Consider the following 20,922-nt stretch of genomic DNA (forward strand, 5'->3'; position numbering starts at 1 on the left):
AATCATTTTTTTATTCAAATCCATTTTGTATCCTACTAGATCAATAAATTGTAATTAACTAGCAATATTAAGATAATATTGTTGCCTTGACATTATATCTTATTATAAGATAAAGTTATCATAATAATTAACATTATAAGTGGGGTTAAATAGATAATAATAAAGTGAAATATTTTAGCATCAATGTTTCATATCACACTACATGATCCAATCATTAGGATGCAAGAGATCCAAGAAAGAGATATTATACACAATCGAACCCAAAAAAAAGTAAAGCATTCACATGGATTGTAGAAATCTGATAGCTTTGATTTTCCAATTTATTCATAAAATGTTCATCTGGACTTAGAACTGGAATTTGATTACAACCACCTAACCATGGATGATGCCTAATACCAAAGTCTCTAGAATGATCCTGGAGGTCCTTTGATGCATTTTGGTCAACTTCCAATCAATTCCTAAAAGTAGTGTGTAATGTTTCGAACGGTTTCTGTAATGTTCCCAAAAGTTTCGGAGATGCTCTCCAACGGTTTTGGTAATGTTCCCAAAAGTTTCGGAGATGCTCCCGAAAGGCTTTTTCTTTGATACCACTGTAATGTTTTGTTCTAGAGTTTCCTTATGAAGTCTTGTAGTATGCTCTAGGTAGTCTTGTTGTGTGCTTCAGGTAGTTTGGTTGTGTGCTCCAAGTAGTATCCCTCAGTGCTTCAGGTAGTTCTCCCTTAGTGCTTCAGGTGGCCAGTGCTTTGGGTCAGTGCTTCGGGTCAATGCTTTGGCCCAATTCAGGTTAGTGCTTCGGGTGGCCCAATTCAAGTTAGTGCTTCGAGTGGCCAGTGCTTCGGTTAGTGCTTCAGGTAGTTCCTTTGGGTGGTGATGCACAATGGAGTGAGGCCGTACTACAACGTTGGAGCACAAGGAGGCCATACGACAAGGAGCAGGCAGTGAGAATCCGTACGGTGCAGGAACAAGTGACCGTACGGTGGTCTTCGGGTGACCATATAGTAGTGGATTGAAGGGTCATATGGTGACAAGGGAAGAGGTGGCTGTACGGTGGAGTTGGAGGGGCAATTATGTGGGATGGAGAGAATGAGGCCATATGGTGGGAAGAACAGTCGTACGGTATGGACAAACTGGAGGTCAAAAGGGAGGTAAGGAAAGATGGTGGTGTGCTGAGGCCATATGTCCGTACAATGACACAGAAGGAGGTTGCACGGTGAAGTAACGGTAATTACGGCAAGGAGGAAAACAAAGAAGTTCAGCAATGCCGTTCTTAATGCAAAATGCAATATATTAAACACAAACACCTTGCAAGAAACCAAAGACCAGCTAGATACACACTTGCACCAATTAATAATGATATTTCTCATATAGAAAAAATGGATATTAGAACACACATAACCTTCAATTAGATTTTCCAAAAGATGGTGCATTGATTTGCTGGATCCGAGCGAAGTATTACAGGCAACGGAATAGGATGAGGGTTGAATCCCATCGAAACCGAATAAGCCAAGTTGGGAAGATCTTTCACTTCTAAAATGACGAACAACATAGAATGCCAATGGGAATTCGCAGTACAAAATAAATAATCAGAATGCATGTCTACGACTACCTACAAGTAGTGCTTAAATATCTGTTGGGGAAAACCTTTCCGAGGGTGTACAAAGATAGCTGATGGCAACACATACCAATGGGAACTAAAATAAAAATAGGTTCGATATATATTAAATTAATCGGAACCACAAATGCAAATATTAACTTGGGCTCCATGTTAATTAAATAAAGTAACTAATTAAAGGTCCTTATATTATTTAAATTTTGGGACCAGTTAATTAATTAATTAAATTAAAAAAATTAAATTAAAATTTGGGGACATGACATAGTGATCCCTCCTAAAATCTAGGAAATTGTTCTAGTTGTTCAAAATGTCTCACAAAGCTCGTGTGACTCCATAAGCCTCAGTATGGGTCCCCTTTCCATGCCAGTGGTCTACAGGAACCTAGTGATAGACCAATCCCTACTCAATTGCTTGTCACCTAAGAAGGGGGCATTACATTGTCATATGGAACTATTTTGATGTTGTGTTAATGTTTTATAGCTTCTGTCAAATTAAACAGAGAACGTAAACCCAAAGGACATTTCCTTGATTAAATGATATTTATAATTATATATACATTAAATATATTAATATATACGTATGTATTTGTATATATATATATATATATATGAAATAATCTATATTTATATCAAGGTTCCTTATATAAAAATAAACATGTTCGAGCATATTAATCTCCCTTTCTTAAAGCGGGCCATCCCACAATATGACCAAGTGAAGAGCATGTCATCATCGTGTCAGATATAATGTCTCATATGATAGTCTCACCTGTAGGCCGCTTTGGAGATCACGTCACTGTCATCGGTTAAATTAGTGTCATTACGTGACTTGGGTAAGTTGGGAGTATTGGCCTTTGCAAATATCCTTGTGCCAACCATTATGTGTCACGGGATAAGGTGAGGTGGCAAACCATTTCAAATGCGTGGGATGTCTTAATAAGTTTAAAAATCCTTATTTCATTTAGTTATCGATGATTATTGATGAGTCGCATAAAGAGTTGTGCGATTTGATATGAATCGATTAAGGTGTAAAGTTATGGTCTTCTATATTATAAGGTATAAAAGAGAGTTATAACTCTCTTGAAAAGCATATAATTTATATTAAACGTTATTACAAAGTGAGGGGCTCTAACTATAAGCATTATATATTATAGAGAATTAAATTGTAAATCTAGTCACAAAATTCAATGATATTCACTTATGTAATGAGGAACTTCATCTGCTAGTGTTAGATTATAGCTTATGAGAGATCAAGAATGAGCTCATATTTAGGAAGTTTTTAGACCTTAAGTTACTTTAAAATGTTGAAAGGCTTCCAAAGCTTTGAGTAGTATCTAACTTTTGTTTTCCTTTGAAACTAGTGTAACACAAGGACTCGCACCCACCTCCCAAACCTTGAAGTACCTGTCCCCGAGACGTCCCCGCACTGGGTACTTGCACACCCAAGTACCCCCACCTCCGCCATTCCACAACCAAGCTCCCATTGGAATGGGTACTTGGATTTCTATTTGAGTTTTGTTTTTTGAATGTTACTATTGGGTATGTAATATGTTACTATGTTGAATGTTCAATTGTTCTAGTTCATGTTGCAATTTGATATGTTCAAGTATTTTAATTTGGTATGTTCTACTGAAACATCATTTCATAACAAGCATTTCAAGTTCTATATGTATACTTTTCAACACTCGTCCCTGCTCCATCCTCCCCTGGCCGTCTCGAAAATGAGGCCCATTTTCTCCCCATCTCGGAAACTCGTCCCGACATCCCCCCATCTTGATGTACCCCAGTACTGGGGTTACATTGTTTAAAACCAACTTGTTGGTTATGCCCATCCCAACTCCCCTCTCAAATGTGTTTTTATCCAAGTCTATCAGGGGTTAGCCTAGGGTATCTTTTATTTTAGGAAGCTAGAGGTACCTTGGGTGGATACAGGCTGAATGACCTTTAAAGTTTTAAAAACGTTATTTAATTAAAGAGCCCCTTTTTTCCATAGTTCCACTGGGTACTAGCCCTTGTCACCTCGTTATTTGCATGCAAGGGCATCTTGGAAATACCCTAGTTGAAGTAGCAAATGTTGGGGGCATGCCTTGATGTGTGTTCTTGGATTATCTTGTGGACATGAAGGAGCCTCTAGTCATTATAATATTATCTCTATGTTATGATAACAACCTTGGAAGAAAAAAAGAATGTTTACATGGCAGTGGAGGTAAAATTAAAACAATTGTTTTTTTTTTGTTTAGTCAAATGCATGCTCTCTTACCTATGTTTTAGGAAGTTGGTGATCAAACTTTTCTTAATTTATAGATCATTGACATTTGGGGCTTAGTACAAAGTGCATGAGGTGATGAAGGTGTAGTGGTGATGGATTCTGTCAAGTTTGCATGGATGATAATGGTTGTGATTATGTGTACAATTTTCTAAACATAAAGAAGCAAATGAATAAAAAGATTTAAGAATGACATTATTGCGTCCTTTAACTATATAACTCTCACCGTTTAGATTGGTTAGATTACCCAAGTTCACTATTAGTTCTTTGAAGAATGAAGATTTGGTGAAGAAATAATGAGGATTTGGTGTTGAAATAAACATTATAACAGAACTATCTTTTATTTTAGGAAGTTGGAGGTGCCTTGGGTGGACACATAGGTTGAATGACCTTTAAAGTTTAAAAAACATAATTTATTTAAAGAACCCCTTTTTTCCATAGTTCCACAACCACAAGGTACTATCCTTGTCACCTCTTCATTTATTTTACGCAAGCGCATCTTGGAAACACCCTTGCTGAAGTAGGGAATGTTGGGGGCATTCCTTGATGTGTGTTCTTGGATTATCTTGCAGACAAGAGGGAACCTCTAATCATTATAATATTATCTTTGTCATGATAACAACCTTGGAAGAAAAAAATGATGTTTACATGGTAGTGTGGGCAAAATTAAAACAATTGTTATTTTTTTGTTCACTCAAATGCATGCTCTCTTATGTATGTTTTAGGAAGTTGGTCATCATCTTTTTCTTAATTTGTAGATCGTTGACATTTAGGGTTTAGTAGAAAGTACAGGAAGCAATGAGGGTGTAGTGGTGATGGATTTTATCAAGTTTGCATGGATGATAATGGTTGTAATTTTGTGTAGATTTTTCTAAAATAAAGAAGAGAATGAACAAAAAGATTTAAGAATAACATTATTGTGTCCTTTAACTAGATAATCCTCATCACTTAGATTGGTTAGATTACCCAAGTTCACTATTAGTTGTTTGAAGAATGAAGATTTGGTGAAGAAATAATGAGGATTTGGCGTTGAAATAAGCATTATAACAAAACTATGAAAATTAACATTCATTTTGAATTTCTATGTGTTCTTGAAGTTCTTAATTTGTGCTGAATGGCAAGTGGCTCTATTTCCCTACACATAGTTTGCAAACTCTCCGAGTACTCCCCGAGTTGGCAAGTACTCTCTCTTTTGCTCAGTGAGTACTCACAGGTTAAACTCTCACATTTTTAGACACAAAAAACCATGGGTGAAAATGTCGATGCAGGTAAATGATGCTATTTTTGCTATAAAACCATGCATTTTCACTTTCAAGATGTCAGATTTTTATTTTATAAATTTGGAATTGAATTTTACAAAAATAATATGCTTCTTTAAGAGATTTTAATTTTTAGTTCTATGCTAAGTTGCACAAGTAGCTCCCCCCCCCCTCGCACCAGGAAAAGTTTGAACCAGTTTGCAATTTTGGTCTGGTTTGGACTTGGTTCGACTAGGGTACTGTTTTTGCCCTATGGGTTCAATCGGGTTTGAACTGGGATCAAACCCGGGTGAACCAACACCAAAAAGGTCAAACTCAGTTCGAACCCGCAGCGAATTGGGTTCTATAGATGGCTAGAAAGTTTTTTTTAGGCAAAAATTAAATGTTTTTTGGTGTCCACAACCCTAGAAGTTGTAATGAATTGCTTTTGGTGGCCTCTCATTGTCATTTTATGTTTCCAAATAGGTTATTTTGTCCTTAGCTTCTGCTGCTGATCTCATTGGCCTTAGCGCAAGTAATATAGGAGAAGAAGAAGAAGAAGAATATGAAGAAAAAGATGAAGATTAAATAACTTAGAATATTAATCGATTTTCATTCCATTAGTTAAACAATGAACATGAAACAATGATACTTGAACTTGATATTTTAAATGTTTTGAATCTTTGATATTGAAGTTGATTGATCATTGAACTATGTTACTATATCTTGGTATGATCACTATGATTACAAGCTTTAATTGTTTATGGTGTTTTAAAGTTTTTTTTGTTTAAATGTGTTTATGCTACTATGCTACATTCTAATTTTAACTCATGCTTCATAAAAATGTATATATATATATATATATATATATATATATATTTATAATTTTTACATGTTCTTGTACTAAGGAACCCAAACGAACCCAAACCCCTTTCCAAAATTTTGACGAACTTGCGAACCGGTTTTCGAACTTCGAACTTGGAACTGAACCCGAACCAACAACTTAGGTTCTATGTTGCCGAGTACTCCCCAAGTCCAAGTCTGCAAACTATGGCCGTACATTATGCTAGGAAACTTACGAGGGGTGTTGCCCCTCAACCTCATTGAGCACTCTATATCCAACCTTCACTTTAGTTTTGACTATATGTATTTGTGCCATCTCATTGGGTGCTCTATCACTAATGTCCTCTTTAGTTTAACTATATGTATTTGTGCCACCTCCTCGGGTGCTCTATCCCTAACCTCCACTTAAGTTTTAACTATATGTATTTGTGCCACCTCTTTGGGCGTTCTATCCCTTACCTCTACTTCTTGTTTCGATCTATGTATTTGTGCCACCATCTTCTACCCCACAATGTCGTCATATCTAAGTCCACGGTCCTCTTGCTCCCTTGTTTCCTTGTTTCAAAATTTTGTAGCCCATTGCTATTTTAAAAAATAATGGGAAAGTGATAATTTGAAAAGTAATCTTAAAGCCTAAAACACAAATACAAAGCAAAAACACAATTTTCATTCTACCTCTATCCAAACTTGTATTTTCCAAGAGCAAAGATTGTTTGATTTTTCAGCTGTGAAGGATTGCAAAGGATTAAAGGAGCATGGCATAAATGTTAGGTTAGAAAAAATGTTTCCACCTAAGGCATTCCATGTTCAAGTGTAAGTATATTTCAAGTTTAATATTTTTTCCAAGCTTCCTATGTTTTCTTTTAAACAATTGCTATTTTTTTTTTCTTTCAATTTGTTCTTTATTTTTAATGTATAAAAGGGTTATATTGTGGTTTTTCCTTTTATATATTGATGTAGCTTAGGGAGTTGCATTTTTTTTTCCCGATTTTCCTCTATTTTTTCAAAACAAGTTGGAATTGATTTTATTATTGTTTGCATAGTGACTATTGACAATTCAAGTTTAGTGGCCAAGGACACCCTCTTTAGAGATATGGGATGATGTTTAAAAATCTCGTAGGAGGTGAGAGCTTTATTGGTTTGTGGGTAGTGCGATAATGAGCACAAGATATCATATAGTTGGGTGAATGGTCATTTGTATGCTATGGTGGATCAAGGGATTAAATTTTTTCTAGGACCAAACAGAAGTGGACTGCCCAAGGAACAAACTTTCTCCTATAAAACAACAAGCAAAAGTAGATATTAAGACCAATAAAAAAAATTCTAAATACTATCCTTTATCCAAAAAAGGATTGCATAGGCCGCCTTGTTAAATTTAAATCAGAATGAAACAATTTCAAAATTTACTGAAATCTAATGCACAAACTAAACAAGAAACACAAGAGACTTATCTTGGGAAAACCCTCCTCTTGAGCGCAAAAACCCAGCTTGCAAAAATGATGATGCCTTTATTCAGTTCTCAAACTATTATAAAATACTTTCTTCGGATTAACGTCTTCAACCAGACAATCAATAAGCCTGCCTTTTACTTTTGACAAATGCTTCAGTCTTGTGATAATACAAGTTTCACAGCTGATTACAAACGTAATGATTTACAAAAAATACCTCAATGATCACCCACTAATTGTAAGCAATAAGACAGTACAAAATATAAATGTGTCTCTGCACATATACACTTGGTGCAATGAACTTAGAGTACACTATACATTGTAATTACAATGACAAATGAACTCAGAGCACACTATACACTGCAATGAACTCAGAGCACACTATACAATGTAATTACAATGATAAATGGACTATACAAAAACTCTAGTCATCATCGATACATCAGAATGAAAATCCCACACTTTTTGTTTGAATTGCAATGAACAAAAGCGACACACCAAACTAAAAAGACACTCAAGAATACCAAATGACAAGATTTATGAAACATACGTGACAACATGAGAGAATGAACCGACACCGTCATTAGGATAACCAATACTAGTGATACTTGCACGGTGCCATGTCAGCATATGTTGAATGCCGAGTGTGATACTCCTCCAAATGTGAAGAGACAATAGGCGAATAAAGTAAGCATTGCTCAACATGAAGATACAAAGAACGGTAGATAGAAAATTGTCACAGTTCAAGCCCAGCTAAGACTTCGACAAAACCATCACTAGGAATATACAAATCATCACTAAATTGAAAGCTATCAAACTAGGTGTTGGGTGGATATTTTGCAACCAATAGTTTGTGAAAATCCAGTTACAAAATAGGCAGACCAGCCATAGCGTATGAGACAAAGTCTCTCCTACCTTAAAGGGAAGGCTCCCCCTTCTCACCCTTCCTTGGATCAACACAAGATAAGCAAGAAGTTGAGAGATTTGTAAACGCTGTTACCAATATTCTTTCCTCTTAGCTTTCAAGAAAGAATCTACTTACCTGTGGAGTGAGGAATGGGCAAGATGAAATCTCTAACTACACTTCTACGTAATAGTTGGAAATGGTGATACTGATAAACCAACACCAACTCAAAGGCTGATTGAAAGCCTACAGGTTTGGCTCTACGTCCTGTTTCGATCTATTCTATAAGAATAACCTCTAGCATTGGGGTACAAAGATTTCCAAAAGTAGGGAATTCTAACTATTTTTGTGAAATGAGACAATAATACAAGCTACAGTCAAAGCTTCTAGTCTATATATTACCACAACCGCTCCCAATCAAAGCTTCGGCTTTGATTGCTTCTTTACTCACTATGATTAAACACATAATAATAACATGAATCAAAGACAATAGGCACACAAATTACTGTCAAAGCTACTAATTTGCGCTATCACAATTGCTTCCAATCAAAGCTTCAAATCCAATTGCTTCCTTTATTCACTTTTCTCCCAAATTGCTACTACACAATCAAAGTTATGCTTGCACAAGTTTGGTAGAGTTTTCTTGCATACAACAAAAGATGATTTTTACAATGAGGGGGGCACTTCTTATATAGTGAAAAAAGTGAGTAAAAGGAGGAAAAAGTGGGAGCAGCTCAACCATTTCGACCCAATCTAACTAGGAAAGAGAAATTATTTGATTACATGTTTGAAGGACATATAATTGGATCACATGCGATTGCATTACATGAATTTGAGTTACATGTGATTGGATTGCATGCAATCCATCTTCTACATCTACAAAGAATAAAACTACACTCAAAGAAAAGATGAAGAAGATGTTGAAATTGAATAAATCAATTTGTAGAAAGCAAAAGCTTTGTTCTTTGTGATGATTGTGAGATCTAGGTTTCCTGTATTCTTCATCACTACATTCTCTTTGATGAGTTTCTATTTGTCATTTGAAAACTTGATGTGGTTAAGCTTTTTCTCGTTCGAGTTGACATGCATTCTCCTTTGTTGATTGGTACATTCTGGAGTCTCGAACATTTTGAAAACCTTCTCGATGGTGTCCGGATGTAAATTTAGAACAACATTCTATCAACACTCTTAATTCTTTTTTTCTTTTTTTCTTTTTCTGAAGCAAAGTGCTTAGTGCATTCCCACACGAGCTCAAGGTCTCAGAGAACCATTGGGAAAATGGAGATCAAATGAATAATTGCTTCCTGAGAATCAAAGCATGGCTTCTTGATGGGATGTCTCTGTTCTTTGAAGAAGTTTTGACATATCTTTAAGAGTGTGCCACAACGTGAAGATTACGAAATCTTCCAATAAGATTGGATCCATGAAAATTTTAAATTTTTGAGTTACAATGACGAATCCATGAGAGATGAGTGTTCGAATTGTGAAGAGGGCCAAAATCAGACTTTCAAGGGTGAATTGTATGTGGATAAAGATAGGCTTTTGTGGGGATGGCCAAGAATGCAAGTTGGGATGTAGATGGATGTGTGCAAACGATGACTTTGGTGTTTAAAAGTGTGATCTTTTACTGAAATCGATCTCTCTAGAGGTAATTACATGTAAATACTTGAGGTACACATGTAATCGCGTTCGAAGGATTTAATTGCATGTGTAGGAAAATGTACATAATATGCATTGACATGGAAAGGTGAAAGGTGAAAAGACATGGATGCATTTGCATTCTTGGGTGATTTTTCAACTTTCTTCCAAAAAGGAAGCCAAAACAAGCAAGCAAACAAACAAGCAATATGCACCAAACAAAAAAAAACCTCTTGCTATTGACGCAGACGTGACAAACTTCAAGTTGCTCTCTTATATGCAATTTCGAATTGGAGTTTGGGGAAATTCCAAGTAATCGAAAATAGAAGTTCTCATCTTATTTAAAGGAAAATTGCAAAATACATGGCATGTCTTTGAACAATTGTACAATGATAAGCCAAAATATGCAACAAAATGGCAAAGTTTTGAAAACTTCCACTCACTTGGGGCTCAAAGATCCAAACATGGAAGATTAAGGGGTTTGAATGAATGACTTTCCTCCAAATTCGAATTTCCAAACTTTTGCCTATTTCAATGCTTGCAAATGTGATCTCCCTTGGTTAATGCATGAGTTTTTTTGGATGCAAATGCTAAAGAATGTGATCTCAAACCCTGAATATGCAAAACGTTTTTGGAAATCACCAAATATAGGGATGTTTTTGGGAAAATACATCCCTCCAATGCAAGAATATGAATCGATGTTTGCAAAGAATGGATAAAAACGTGATAGCAAGAATGTGGATTGCAATGCCGAAACACCTTCCTCTAATGAGCATTGATGAGCTGGAAATGTTGAAATCTGGGCATTTTTTGCCAAAAACATGATCTTCAATGACAATAAATGGATCTTTTTGCGAGAAATGGGAACACCAAATGCAAGAAAGTGCATGGAAACTCAAAAATGCCCCTTAGATTTCATGGCTTGGAATGGAGAAATCTGGGCATTTTCATTAAAAATGTGCCCTTTCCTTGTATGAGCATGGACGTTTTTGTTCTTGGAGGCAAAATTATGGACTCTAAATGCATTTGCATGAGCTATGATGCCAAATCGCACTCTATGGAAGCCTTTGCATGTTTTAAAATGCATGTCTTTTGTCATCAATGCAGATCAAACTCTCCATGTGCTATTGCATGTTTTAAGAATATATTTAATGTCAAAGAATGCAAGTCGAACTCTCCATACTCCACTACATATTTTAAAAACATGTAATATGTAATATACATTGGGCTTTTTTAGCCTTAGAAGACAAAATTGTGGTCTTAAGATGCTTTTAGATGTTTTAGAATGCCAAATCACTCTCTCTCAAGGGCATCACATGTAACATTTTAACATGTAAAAGGCTATTTCCATGCAAATCACATTCTAGGATGACCATTGCATATTTTAAAAACTTAGTTTTTATTTGTCTAAGTCCATAAAATGACTTTTTAGTGCAAATCGCACTCTCTATAGGCAATTACATGTAAAGGAGATTCTCCATGCAAAGTGGACTCTAGGAAGTCCATTACATGCATTTCTAGTGCAAATTGCACTCTAGGAATGCATTTGCATGGAAACATGTAAAAGGCATGTAAGTTGAGTTTGCACAACTTAAAAGACTATCAAGCACATGTTTAATTGATTTTTGAGTCAATATTACTTAATTAGGTCAAAAATTATATTTACACTATATAGTTTATATATCATGTGCAATTATTATTCAAAAAGTAATATTTAACTTAGATGTTTTGAAATAAAACATAAAGTAATACTTAGAAATAAATTAAACTAATAGTTAATAAAGTCACTTAAGTGAAAAATTAAAAATCAACTCAACAAATAAATATAACATAAAGGACTGTATAGTCACTTAAGTGATAAAGTATCTTAAAAACATAAAGTCAATTGATGTTATATAAAGTGAATGTCAACATTAAAATATAACATGATATTTTAAATATGCAATTGCATTTGGAGAGTCCACTTTTTGGGCACTTAAATGTATAGTTGGCACACTCGCAGATTAATTTGCAATTAGTAAGAAATTGCCAAGTTTTATAGCCTGATGAGTTTTTGGCAATGTTGATGTACCTAATGATATTGGCATCCAGATGGTTCAGTGTTGTTAGGGATGCCATGTATTATTCATTTGGGATCCAGGTGGAGGTTGGAGTTCATTGTATTGCCGGATTGCTTGAGGACAAGTAATCTCAGGGAGGGAGGACTGTAATGTCCCCAATTTTGTCGGCACTAGAGTTTTAGGGATTAGCTTATTATTGTGATCCTCGTAGGCTAAGTATTGTGGATAGAGGATCTTTTGTGGCAATGGCTTGGCTTGGGAGGGTCTTATATTCTCTACATTTCAGTAAGCTACATGTTGGTCTTCATTTTGCTCAGGTCGGACTTCATTTGGTCTTAGTTTTGTGTACTTACTATTTGTGGTAAGTTGGTGTTGATCGAGATGGACCCTTTCTATTTTTGAAAAGTGCATTTGGTCACATGGAGAAATAATAGGTACGACTCCTATTTTAAACGACATATTTAAATGATGAGTATTTTGGGAGTTATTATATTTTTAGTGGCCAAATTATTATTAATTATTAAATGCCTTATTATAAAGTTATAATTTAACTTGAGAGTTGAGTTATCATTGGAAAGTGTCATTTATTAATTAGTTAAGCCAAGTCAAGTGAGAGAATCTAGAGGAAGCTTTTAATTAATGTTGTGTGGTGAAGCTTCTTGAGTGAAGTTACATTTTGGCAACAAAAGAGAATTTGGAGGTAATAAATACAAGCCCATTTGTTGAGAAAATGATGTTTGAAAATTAATTTGCTTTAGTTGCCTTTGTGGCTTTTTCCTGAGTTCTGATTTCTTCACCCTTGCTGTGGTATAAGGGTCTGAAGTTGAGTGGGCGATTCACTGTTGAGGTATAGTGATTTGTGATATTCTGAATATTTATTATATCTCCCTAACTATGTTTCCTGTGGCTAGGAGTTATTATCTTGCTGTAAGATTGAATTTCTGAAGGTGGTTATAAGAATTGCATTCGCAAATAGATTTTCTCTATTCTCCTACTGTTCTTTGTGTATCTAGGAGAAGAATAATTATGTGAAATTGTTTGGCTCTATGGAGGTAACAATTATTTGTGTTCTACTATTGAAGGAAATTAGTAATTTGGTTGGAGGCTGCCGTCTCATATTACAGCAGTGGTGATCTTATTTGTGACTACGTTTATATTGCGAGGAGGTCGAATTTGCTAGAAGAATTGGCAGGAATCTGAATAAGGATTTGTGTGTGTAGTAATTGCCAGCGTACACCTGGGTTATTGGAGGCCACGATTTGAGCTTGTAGACTGTTGATTCATACCAAGAGGCAGCGATTTAATCATCTTAGTTGTCATTGGCAATTACCAATCCTATAAATAATCTTTGGAGGTTGGGCAACATTTTTCCTTGGATATTGGGAGTTTGCACTGAGCATATTAGAGGATGCAGGTGCAATTTTCAAGTGCTGCGTGGGAGGTTTCAGACCTGCGATTTCTTGTTTTAATCCACCATTCATAGTGGGAGGCCAACGTTACATATATGCAGCCTGCGTTTTGCTTTCCAAGGACTGCAGTGCATACAGGGAACCTGTGTTAGTAGAGGAGGGGTAACCATTAACTCCTAGGTCCGCATACTAGCAATTATATTGTTTGGAGTTCTATCTTTCTACAGTGGGCAGCGCAAATGGCATACAAATCATAATCAGGTTTTATTGATTTGGCAATTGAATAAGTTTAAGGCAAGCATTTTCATTCTAGCTATTTTGCTTTGGCAAATAAAATTCTGGAAATTGTGAGAGTTGTGTTAATTTGCAAGGGTTATCACTAGTAAACTAGTTCCAACATTTTGAAAATTCAGTCTAGGGGTCTAAAATGCAAAGCAATAAATCTGATCACATGGTAGACTTATCTTTAGAGATTGTTTACCAAGTGTTTGACAAAATGTCAAACCCAGTTTAGTTTTTAATTGGAGTTTGTTTGAGACATAACCGACTGGGGTTATTACAAAATCAGATTTTTCTTAATACCAAGAACAAAAAGAACATCACTCAGATGTAGAGGAATATCTAATTGAAAAGATGTAGAACCAACACCCTTCATGGAATAACATGCATCATCATCAATGATAACTTGTAGATGAGAATCTTTTTTATTCAAATTAGAGAGGTGCTTACAATAACTTGTAATGTGAGGCTCCACTTCAATAAGCCATGTGTCACTATTAGTAGGAACATTGCTAGAAAGAGTAGAAATAAATAAGAACCCCTCTGAATTTTCACTTGACTCTTTATGAGAAGGAGAGTTTTCAACATTTGTAGCAACCACTTGATGCTTGGGTCTAGAAGTACAATCTCTAGCAAAATGGCTGTTTACCGTACAGGTAAAGAAATCAATGCATACAGACAATGATCATGAATAGCAGAATTATATTTGCAATAGTAGATGAATGATGATTTACAATGATCCCAGACGGGATATAAATACTACCGCCAAACCATCCAGTCGGCTAACAATGGCCATGTTTGTCACATCTGAAACACTGAATCCTAGAAAGATCATCCTTCTTTTTCTTAGATTCAGGGGCTGAATCAAAATTCTTATCGCTGAACATCTTGAAGTTACCTTTCTTTCCTTTCCCTTTAGAAGTATGGGCAGCAAGTACATGATCATCTTTGTGATGAGTTTTACGACCATTGCCTCTAGCCTCTGGTCTACATTCTTCTTGAATGCAATCAGCTCCCAATTGATCAAACTTAAGAAGTTTGTCTCTTCCACTGATTCCTTGAATGAAGGATTCCCAAGAGTGGGGAAGTCCATTCATGGCTAACATAACCAAATCTTTATCTGCAAAGGATTCCCCAATTGCATTGAGCTGATCCTTTAACTTTGTAATCTTCATGAAGAAGGAAACAACTAATTCTCCTCTAGCCATTTTAACATGTAAAATGTGACGTCTCAAGGCTAGAGCTCTACTAGTGTTGTTGAACTAATACAGGTATTTCAAAGTTTGAAACATAAAATAATAGGTACCAGATGATCCTTAACAAAATTGATTAGAATCTTCCTTGCCACGATTTTGTTCTTTTTCCATCATGCTTTCTTAATTTCTTCAGAAGGTTCTTCTACTTAAAAACTCACATTGTCAAGAAGATCATTCTCTTCAAGCGCAATTAGGATTCTAAATTTCCATCAGGAGAAGTTTGATGATCCATCCAATTTGTCTTCAACTTTCAGTCCATTCACCATTATAAAGAGCTCAAACAAGCGAACTGAAAGTAGAGCAAAAAGAAATGTATAACTTAAAGATTCTGGTTCTGGATCATTTCCTTAGATGTGCTTTGATACCATGTTAAATTTAAACAAGAATGAAACAATTTCAAAATTTACTGAATTGCAACACTCAAACTAAACAAGAAACACATGAGACATATCCCGGGAAAACCCTCCTCTCAAGTGAAAAAACCGAGCCCACAAATATGGTGATGTCTTTATTCAGCTCTCAAAACGATCAAAATATTTTTGACAAATGTTTCATAGTTGATTACAAACATAATGATTCACAGAAAATAGCTCAACAATCACACACTGATCGTAAACACTAAGACCATACAAAATATAAATGTGTGTCTGCACATATACATTTGTTGCAATGAACTCAGAACCCACGATACACAGTAATTACAATGACAGATGATAACACTGCTCATATATTTTTAGAGCAGAGAGTATACAAAAACTCTAATCACCGTTGATACAACAATGAAGAGATGACACTTTCTGTCTGAATTGCAATAAACAGAAGTGGCACACCAAACTGAAAAGACACTCGAGAATACGAAATGACAGGAGTTGTGAAACATATGTGGCAACTTGAGAGAATGAAATGACACCTTCATTAGGATAACCATCGACTTCAGTAATAAATTGTTTGGCAATAATAAATGAGACATAACACGGATGCAATAACCTGCCAGCAATACCAGTGGCACTTGCACGGTGCCATATCAGCACACGTGGAATGCCAAGTGTGATACTCATCCGAATGTGAAGAGATAACAGGTGAATAAAGAAAACAGCGCTCAACATGAAGATACAAAGAACGGTCAATAGAAAATTGCCACAGCTTGAGCCCAGCTGAGACTTAGGTGAAACCATCACTAAGCATATAAAAATCATTACTGAATTGGAAGCTATTGAACCAGGTACAAAAATGAACAAGGAGCAAAGACAGTCTATCATGATAGATATCTTTCAGAGAAGCTCATGGCAAATCACCAAAGGTATAACTCTCTCGCAGCTACATGGACTTCAACACACCTATAAGACCATCTTTTACTTCTTCAATAGTGGCTGCCCCGCATTTATTTGTTGGCACACTGTCTTCTCAAGCAGGGAAAATCCTCTATTTTCCTACAAAATAGGGCCATCACTAGGACATTTTAGAAACAGGCAAGGAACATAGCAGATGTGAGCATATTGAGAACCATGGACATTAGTAACCTTTGAATTGTTTTGAGGAAAACAAATTCAGAGAGGGCCTAAAAGGTCAAACCATTGATTCTGGATGATGATTGTTGGGCTTGCATAGACTACATCATCGGTTTCATGAAGCCTATCATGAATATGGTTTGGTATTCCATATGGATCAGTGGCACTGTGAGAGAGATATCTTTTGACATGGACTCCATTATTGATAAATTAAGGAGATTGATTCCACAGAAGCAGTTTTAAAGGGTACGAAGAGTTATTGTTTATTGTTGGAACAAGATGATCACACCCTTGCATCTCCTTGTGTCTGCATTTATGTTGCTTTTTGCTTCATAATTTATTCCTTTTAATTGCAATTCCCATATTCTTTTTTTTTGAAAGCCAAATAAACTAGGACCAAGGCTTGAGTTAATTGTTTTGGTTTCGAGAACGTGTAGTGCAAGACAGTAGATCACTAGGTGATGACAAATTTATAAAAAATATCAGCTTCTGAAAGATTTTTGCATATAGTAAGACAACCTTTTTCTGTTTAGATTATTTATCTATAACTTATTCTGTGTACTGGCAGAAACTCATTACTAATGAAAGTAAGGAACCATTTAATGTGATGATAGATTTGATGTAGAAGGATATGTAACTGGCTTTGGAAATCCTGAGTGGCGGAAAACACATGGACCTGCTGTTCATACTGCCCCAACAGTTTCAATTCTTGTAGAAGGGGGAGCCACATGTGTGGGAAGAACTGTTATGGACGAGATGGCATACAGGTTGGCAGTGATCCCCAAATATTTATAAATATTTTCTGTGTTGGATATACAATTTGTTATCTTTGTATCTAGCTGTATGTTTGTCATGTCTATAATCTCTTGTGAGGAATTGCATCTGACAAAGTTATAGTTTAGGTTGTTGATAGCACCTATGCTAGCATTATCTATATTTGAGAGGATTAAAATGAATGTTTTTATTACTCAACTTGAGAAGTTTTTTTTTTGGTTCTGTGTCTACATTTCATCTGCAATTTATTACTGGTTGTGAACTTCTAAGTTCTGTGAAAAATTGTTAAGAAAATTTGGTTTCTTCAGTTTTAATATATGAAATTGTTCCAACCAGAAGTTGAGATTTACTAACTGTATGTTTAATTTAATTTTGCATTTTGATTCATTATTATTATGTTTTATAACTTCAAATTTCTAGTTTTTATGGAGTCTTAACAATATAACTTTTATTTTATCACAAATCTATTAGTTTTTGTGATTCAGATGTTAACTTTATATAATCTTTGCAGCATCAATGGGGAAAATAAATACTATGGAACTCCAACTAATCCAGCTACACCTTTAAGGGTGCCTGGTGGATCTTCAAGTGGATCTGCTGTAGCTGTTGCAGCAGAGCTTGTGGACTTTTCTCTTGGTGAGGGTCCTAGTTCTAGAAACTAGTCAGTGTACATTGCAGTTCTACTTCTTTATCAAATTGAATGGAAACCTACATGCTAAGGTTACAAGAATTACGCTTGCTGACAAACTACATATAAACTAATGGCAGCAGTTGCTGAAAAAGCTTCTGTTATGGTTATAAAAGGATAGAATGATATTGGGCACCTACTGTTTCTTGTAGTTTCAATAACTTTAAAATTTAAAGCTGGAAAAGATTAATTCAATGCTAAAAATGTGATCTGTCCTAATTCCTTTTGGATGGGATCAATGCTAAAAGACAGACTAATCCTGGCGAGGTATGATTATATAATATATTATGTAATACAATGTGGTTGGGATGGAAAGTATCTAATTTTGTTGAAAGGGACTAGCACTTAAGAAGGCTAGACCTGGTGAGTGATGGTGAGTGCCAGTGATATTATATGTTTAGAACTCTATATGATTTGAAAATGGATGGATGACACCCGATGCACAGCATTGAAATATTTAAAAGGATTCCTAAAGAATGTTTGCATACAATTTCCCTGTTGTGCTTGGTAAATTGAAATGTCCCGAAACTGATGTGTATGTGTCTGATGCAGCTGATACTATTTGTTAAAGCTCAGATCTTTCGATCAAATTGCACCAGTAAAGTTTTATTGTAATCCCTAAGCTGTTTGGAAACGTGTTGGCTAAATTTGGATTGTACCTATCAACTTTATAACCATAAAAGACCTTCTGTTTTTTCCATGTTTTTTTAATGTTGATGCATTCAATATTTATTTTAAGCGGCAATGTTACTGTATAATTTCATTCTTTCTACTATATCATATGATTAACTATTTCTAGATGTATTTGTTGAGAATCAAGATTGTCCAAGAAGAAAGCTTGATGAACACTTAAACATCAGTTGATATTGTTCTGGGGAACACTCCTGATGCTAACGCATCACCATCATAAGAACTGGAAAAACATGATGGAAGAGGAGATGTCAAGGCTTAGAAGATTGTAATACAATTGCGTCTAAATCAGAACTAGAGCTACATCAAGAACGTGATAGAGCATTTAACAGGTGCAATTCCTTTTGGAGCTGTATTTTAATTTTTTCGGAATTGTTTTTTAATTTTTTTCCAAGTCTTGGCAGTTTGTCCTCTCCCATCAAGTCTTTTTTGGCCCCTCTGATGCTTTTGTGTGTTGTGAAGCTGGGCTTCCTCTTGGGCAAAATCAACTGACATATCTCAGTTAAGTTTTGACTTAGGGGGTTTTCAAACTCGTATGTTTTTGCATGAGTGGTCTGCTCCTGTGATAGCGGGAAGGTTTTGACAGCATTGATGATTACTGCGAAGGCTACATTAGCCCTTGCCTTGAAATAGATATTATTCTTTGGATATGTGTCAATTTTATATTTCTCGTGTAGATGACAAGGGTGATTTGCTATTGAGGATAAAATTTTATTCTTTTACTGAGTTTTCCTTTTTAACATATCTTAGACTGTATCCTTTCTTTGGACTGCTGAAGATTGAGATGGTTCACGGGGGCAAATATTTCTTCACAATGAGCTTCAGTAGCATTCACTTATATTGGTAACTAGTTCATATTGATTAAATTATAATATTAATGATGTTTTCTGGAACTTGTTACTAACATACTTTGTAAATTTGGAGTACAAAACTCAATCTGTATTTTACTTGATCAAATATTTTGTCATTCTATATTTGTAGAATGCTGGCAATAGTATTTGGTTCCATCATCTCTGTCAACATTGTTGATCCGTGTCTTTGTTGTTTCATGGATTTTATTAAATGATTGTATTGTTCCATTAGCTTGAAGAGAATATGAAGAGGTTAGAGGATTATAAATAAAGAAATTGGCCATAACCTTGTCTGGTCCATGAAGTCCTGTCCTTGCTCACTTTTCTAAGTTTTTACACTCTCAAATTTAATAGTTATTTTATTTCAGATAAAATCTTGGCAATTTTTCTTACTTGTCTTGTCTCCTTTCATTGCAGAGTAGTGTAGTGCCTTGTTGATTTAAAATCCAGCTATCTACATTATCTTAACTCATTACTTAGTGCCAGTGTCAACAGTTTCTACATGCTGCCTTGTCATCGGAACTATGGCATCAAATATTTCTTCTTCTACATTCCTGATGCAGGGGCATATCGGGTCTTTGAGCAATCTTACATCAACCAAAAATATTTGTTGTTTTCTATACCAGTTTGTTGTTCGCGAAGTAGTCATTGCTGCTTCTGGTTTCAACTTGTGCGCAGTTGATATCATGTAGAGGACTTATCCTAGATCCTTGGTCTTAAGTGCATGTATTCTGATGTTTCATATTCTTCGAGTTCTGTGTCGGTCTTTGCGGTCTTTGTTTCCTGTAGTTTTCATCCAACGAGGCGTGTTGTTTCTTTTGGTGCAGTTCCCTATATTGATGTGGTGTCTTGCGCAGTTGGGAGTCGACTCCTAACGTGTGTTTGGACCTATTCCTAAGAGTGCATTATCTTATGTTGTCCTTGCTTGGGTTTTGGTTTACTCTTTTAAGATTGGACCTATAATGTAATTAAATGCCTAACTAGCCGACTTGTTGTTTAGTTCTCCATAAATGAAGCTTGGTTAGATGTAGGAAATCATCATCTTAGAGAGAAAAAGATAGAATATGCGAGCTTGGACTCTGGCTTTGTAATTTTCTTTAAATAAGGCCGTAACCCGGAAGGCCTCACAGTCGGGCATGTTGTTTTCTTTTTTATGTGAAGTGAAATAATTACACCTATTGAAATGCTGCATATGGCCTCTTGTTCCTTGTTGATTGTTTGAGTAAAGCTTCCATGTGTAACTCTTAGCAAGGGTGTTAGTAGGTCTAAGTTGGGTTTATTCCATCTTACTCCTATCCATACATCCTCTTGTGTTTGGTGGTATCAAAGCAAGGTTATCCTTCCTTGTGAGTTTGGGATCATGGAAAACCTTATTGGATTGGTTGTAGGGTGGCAGATCTGAAATCTGTTAAAGTGTAGCTTCAGCAGAAGTGAAGTACACTAAATATATGTATCTATGTTT

General features: G+C 35.5%; 1 protein-coding gene across 1 annotated transcript in view; it reads left to right on the top strand.

The window, feature by feature from the left end:
* Positions 1–20,922, top strand: part of LOC149542063 (outer envelope protein 64, chloroplastic-like) — a 272,009-nt gene that overhangs the window by 14,500 nt on the left and 236,587 nt on the right. The window contains exons 2-3 of the mRNA XM_089797108.1: positions 17,072–17,224; positions 17,743–17,867. Coding sequence (XP_089653234.1) covers positions 17,072–17,224; positions 17,743–17,867 — 278 coding nt within the window. The remainder of the gene's footprint in view (positions 1–17,071; positions 17,225–17,742; positions 17,868–20,922) is intronic.

The sequence above is a fragment of the Cupressus sempervirens genome, chromosome 8, assembly GCF_028749045.1.
Source record: "Cupressus sempervirens isolate cs-2001-9-10 chromosome 8, ASM2874904v1, whole genome shotgun sequence".
NCBI lineage: Eukaryota > Viridiplantae > Streptophyta > Pinopsida > Cupressales > Cupressaceae > Cupressus > Cupressus sempervirens.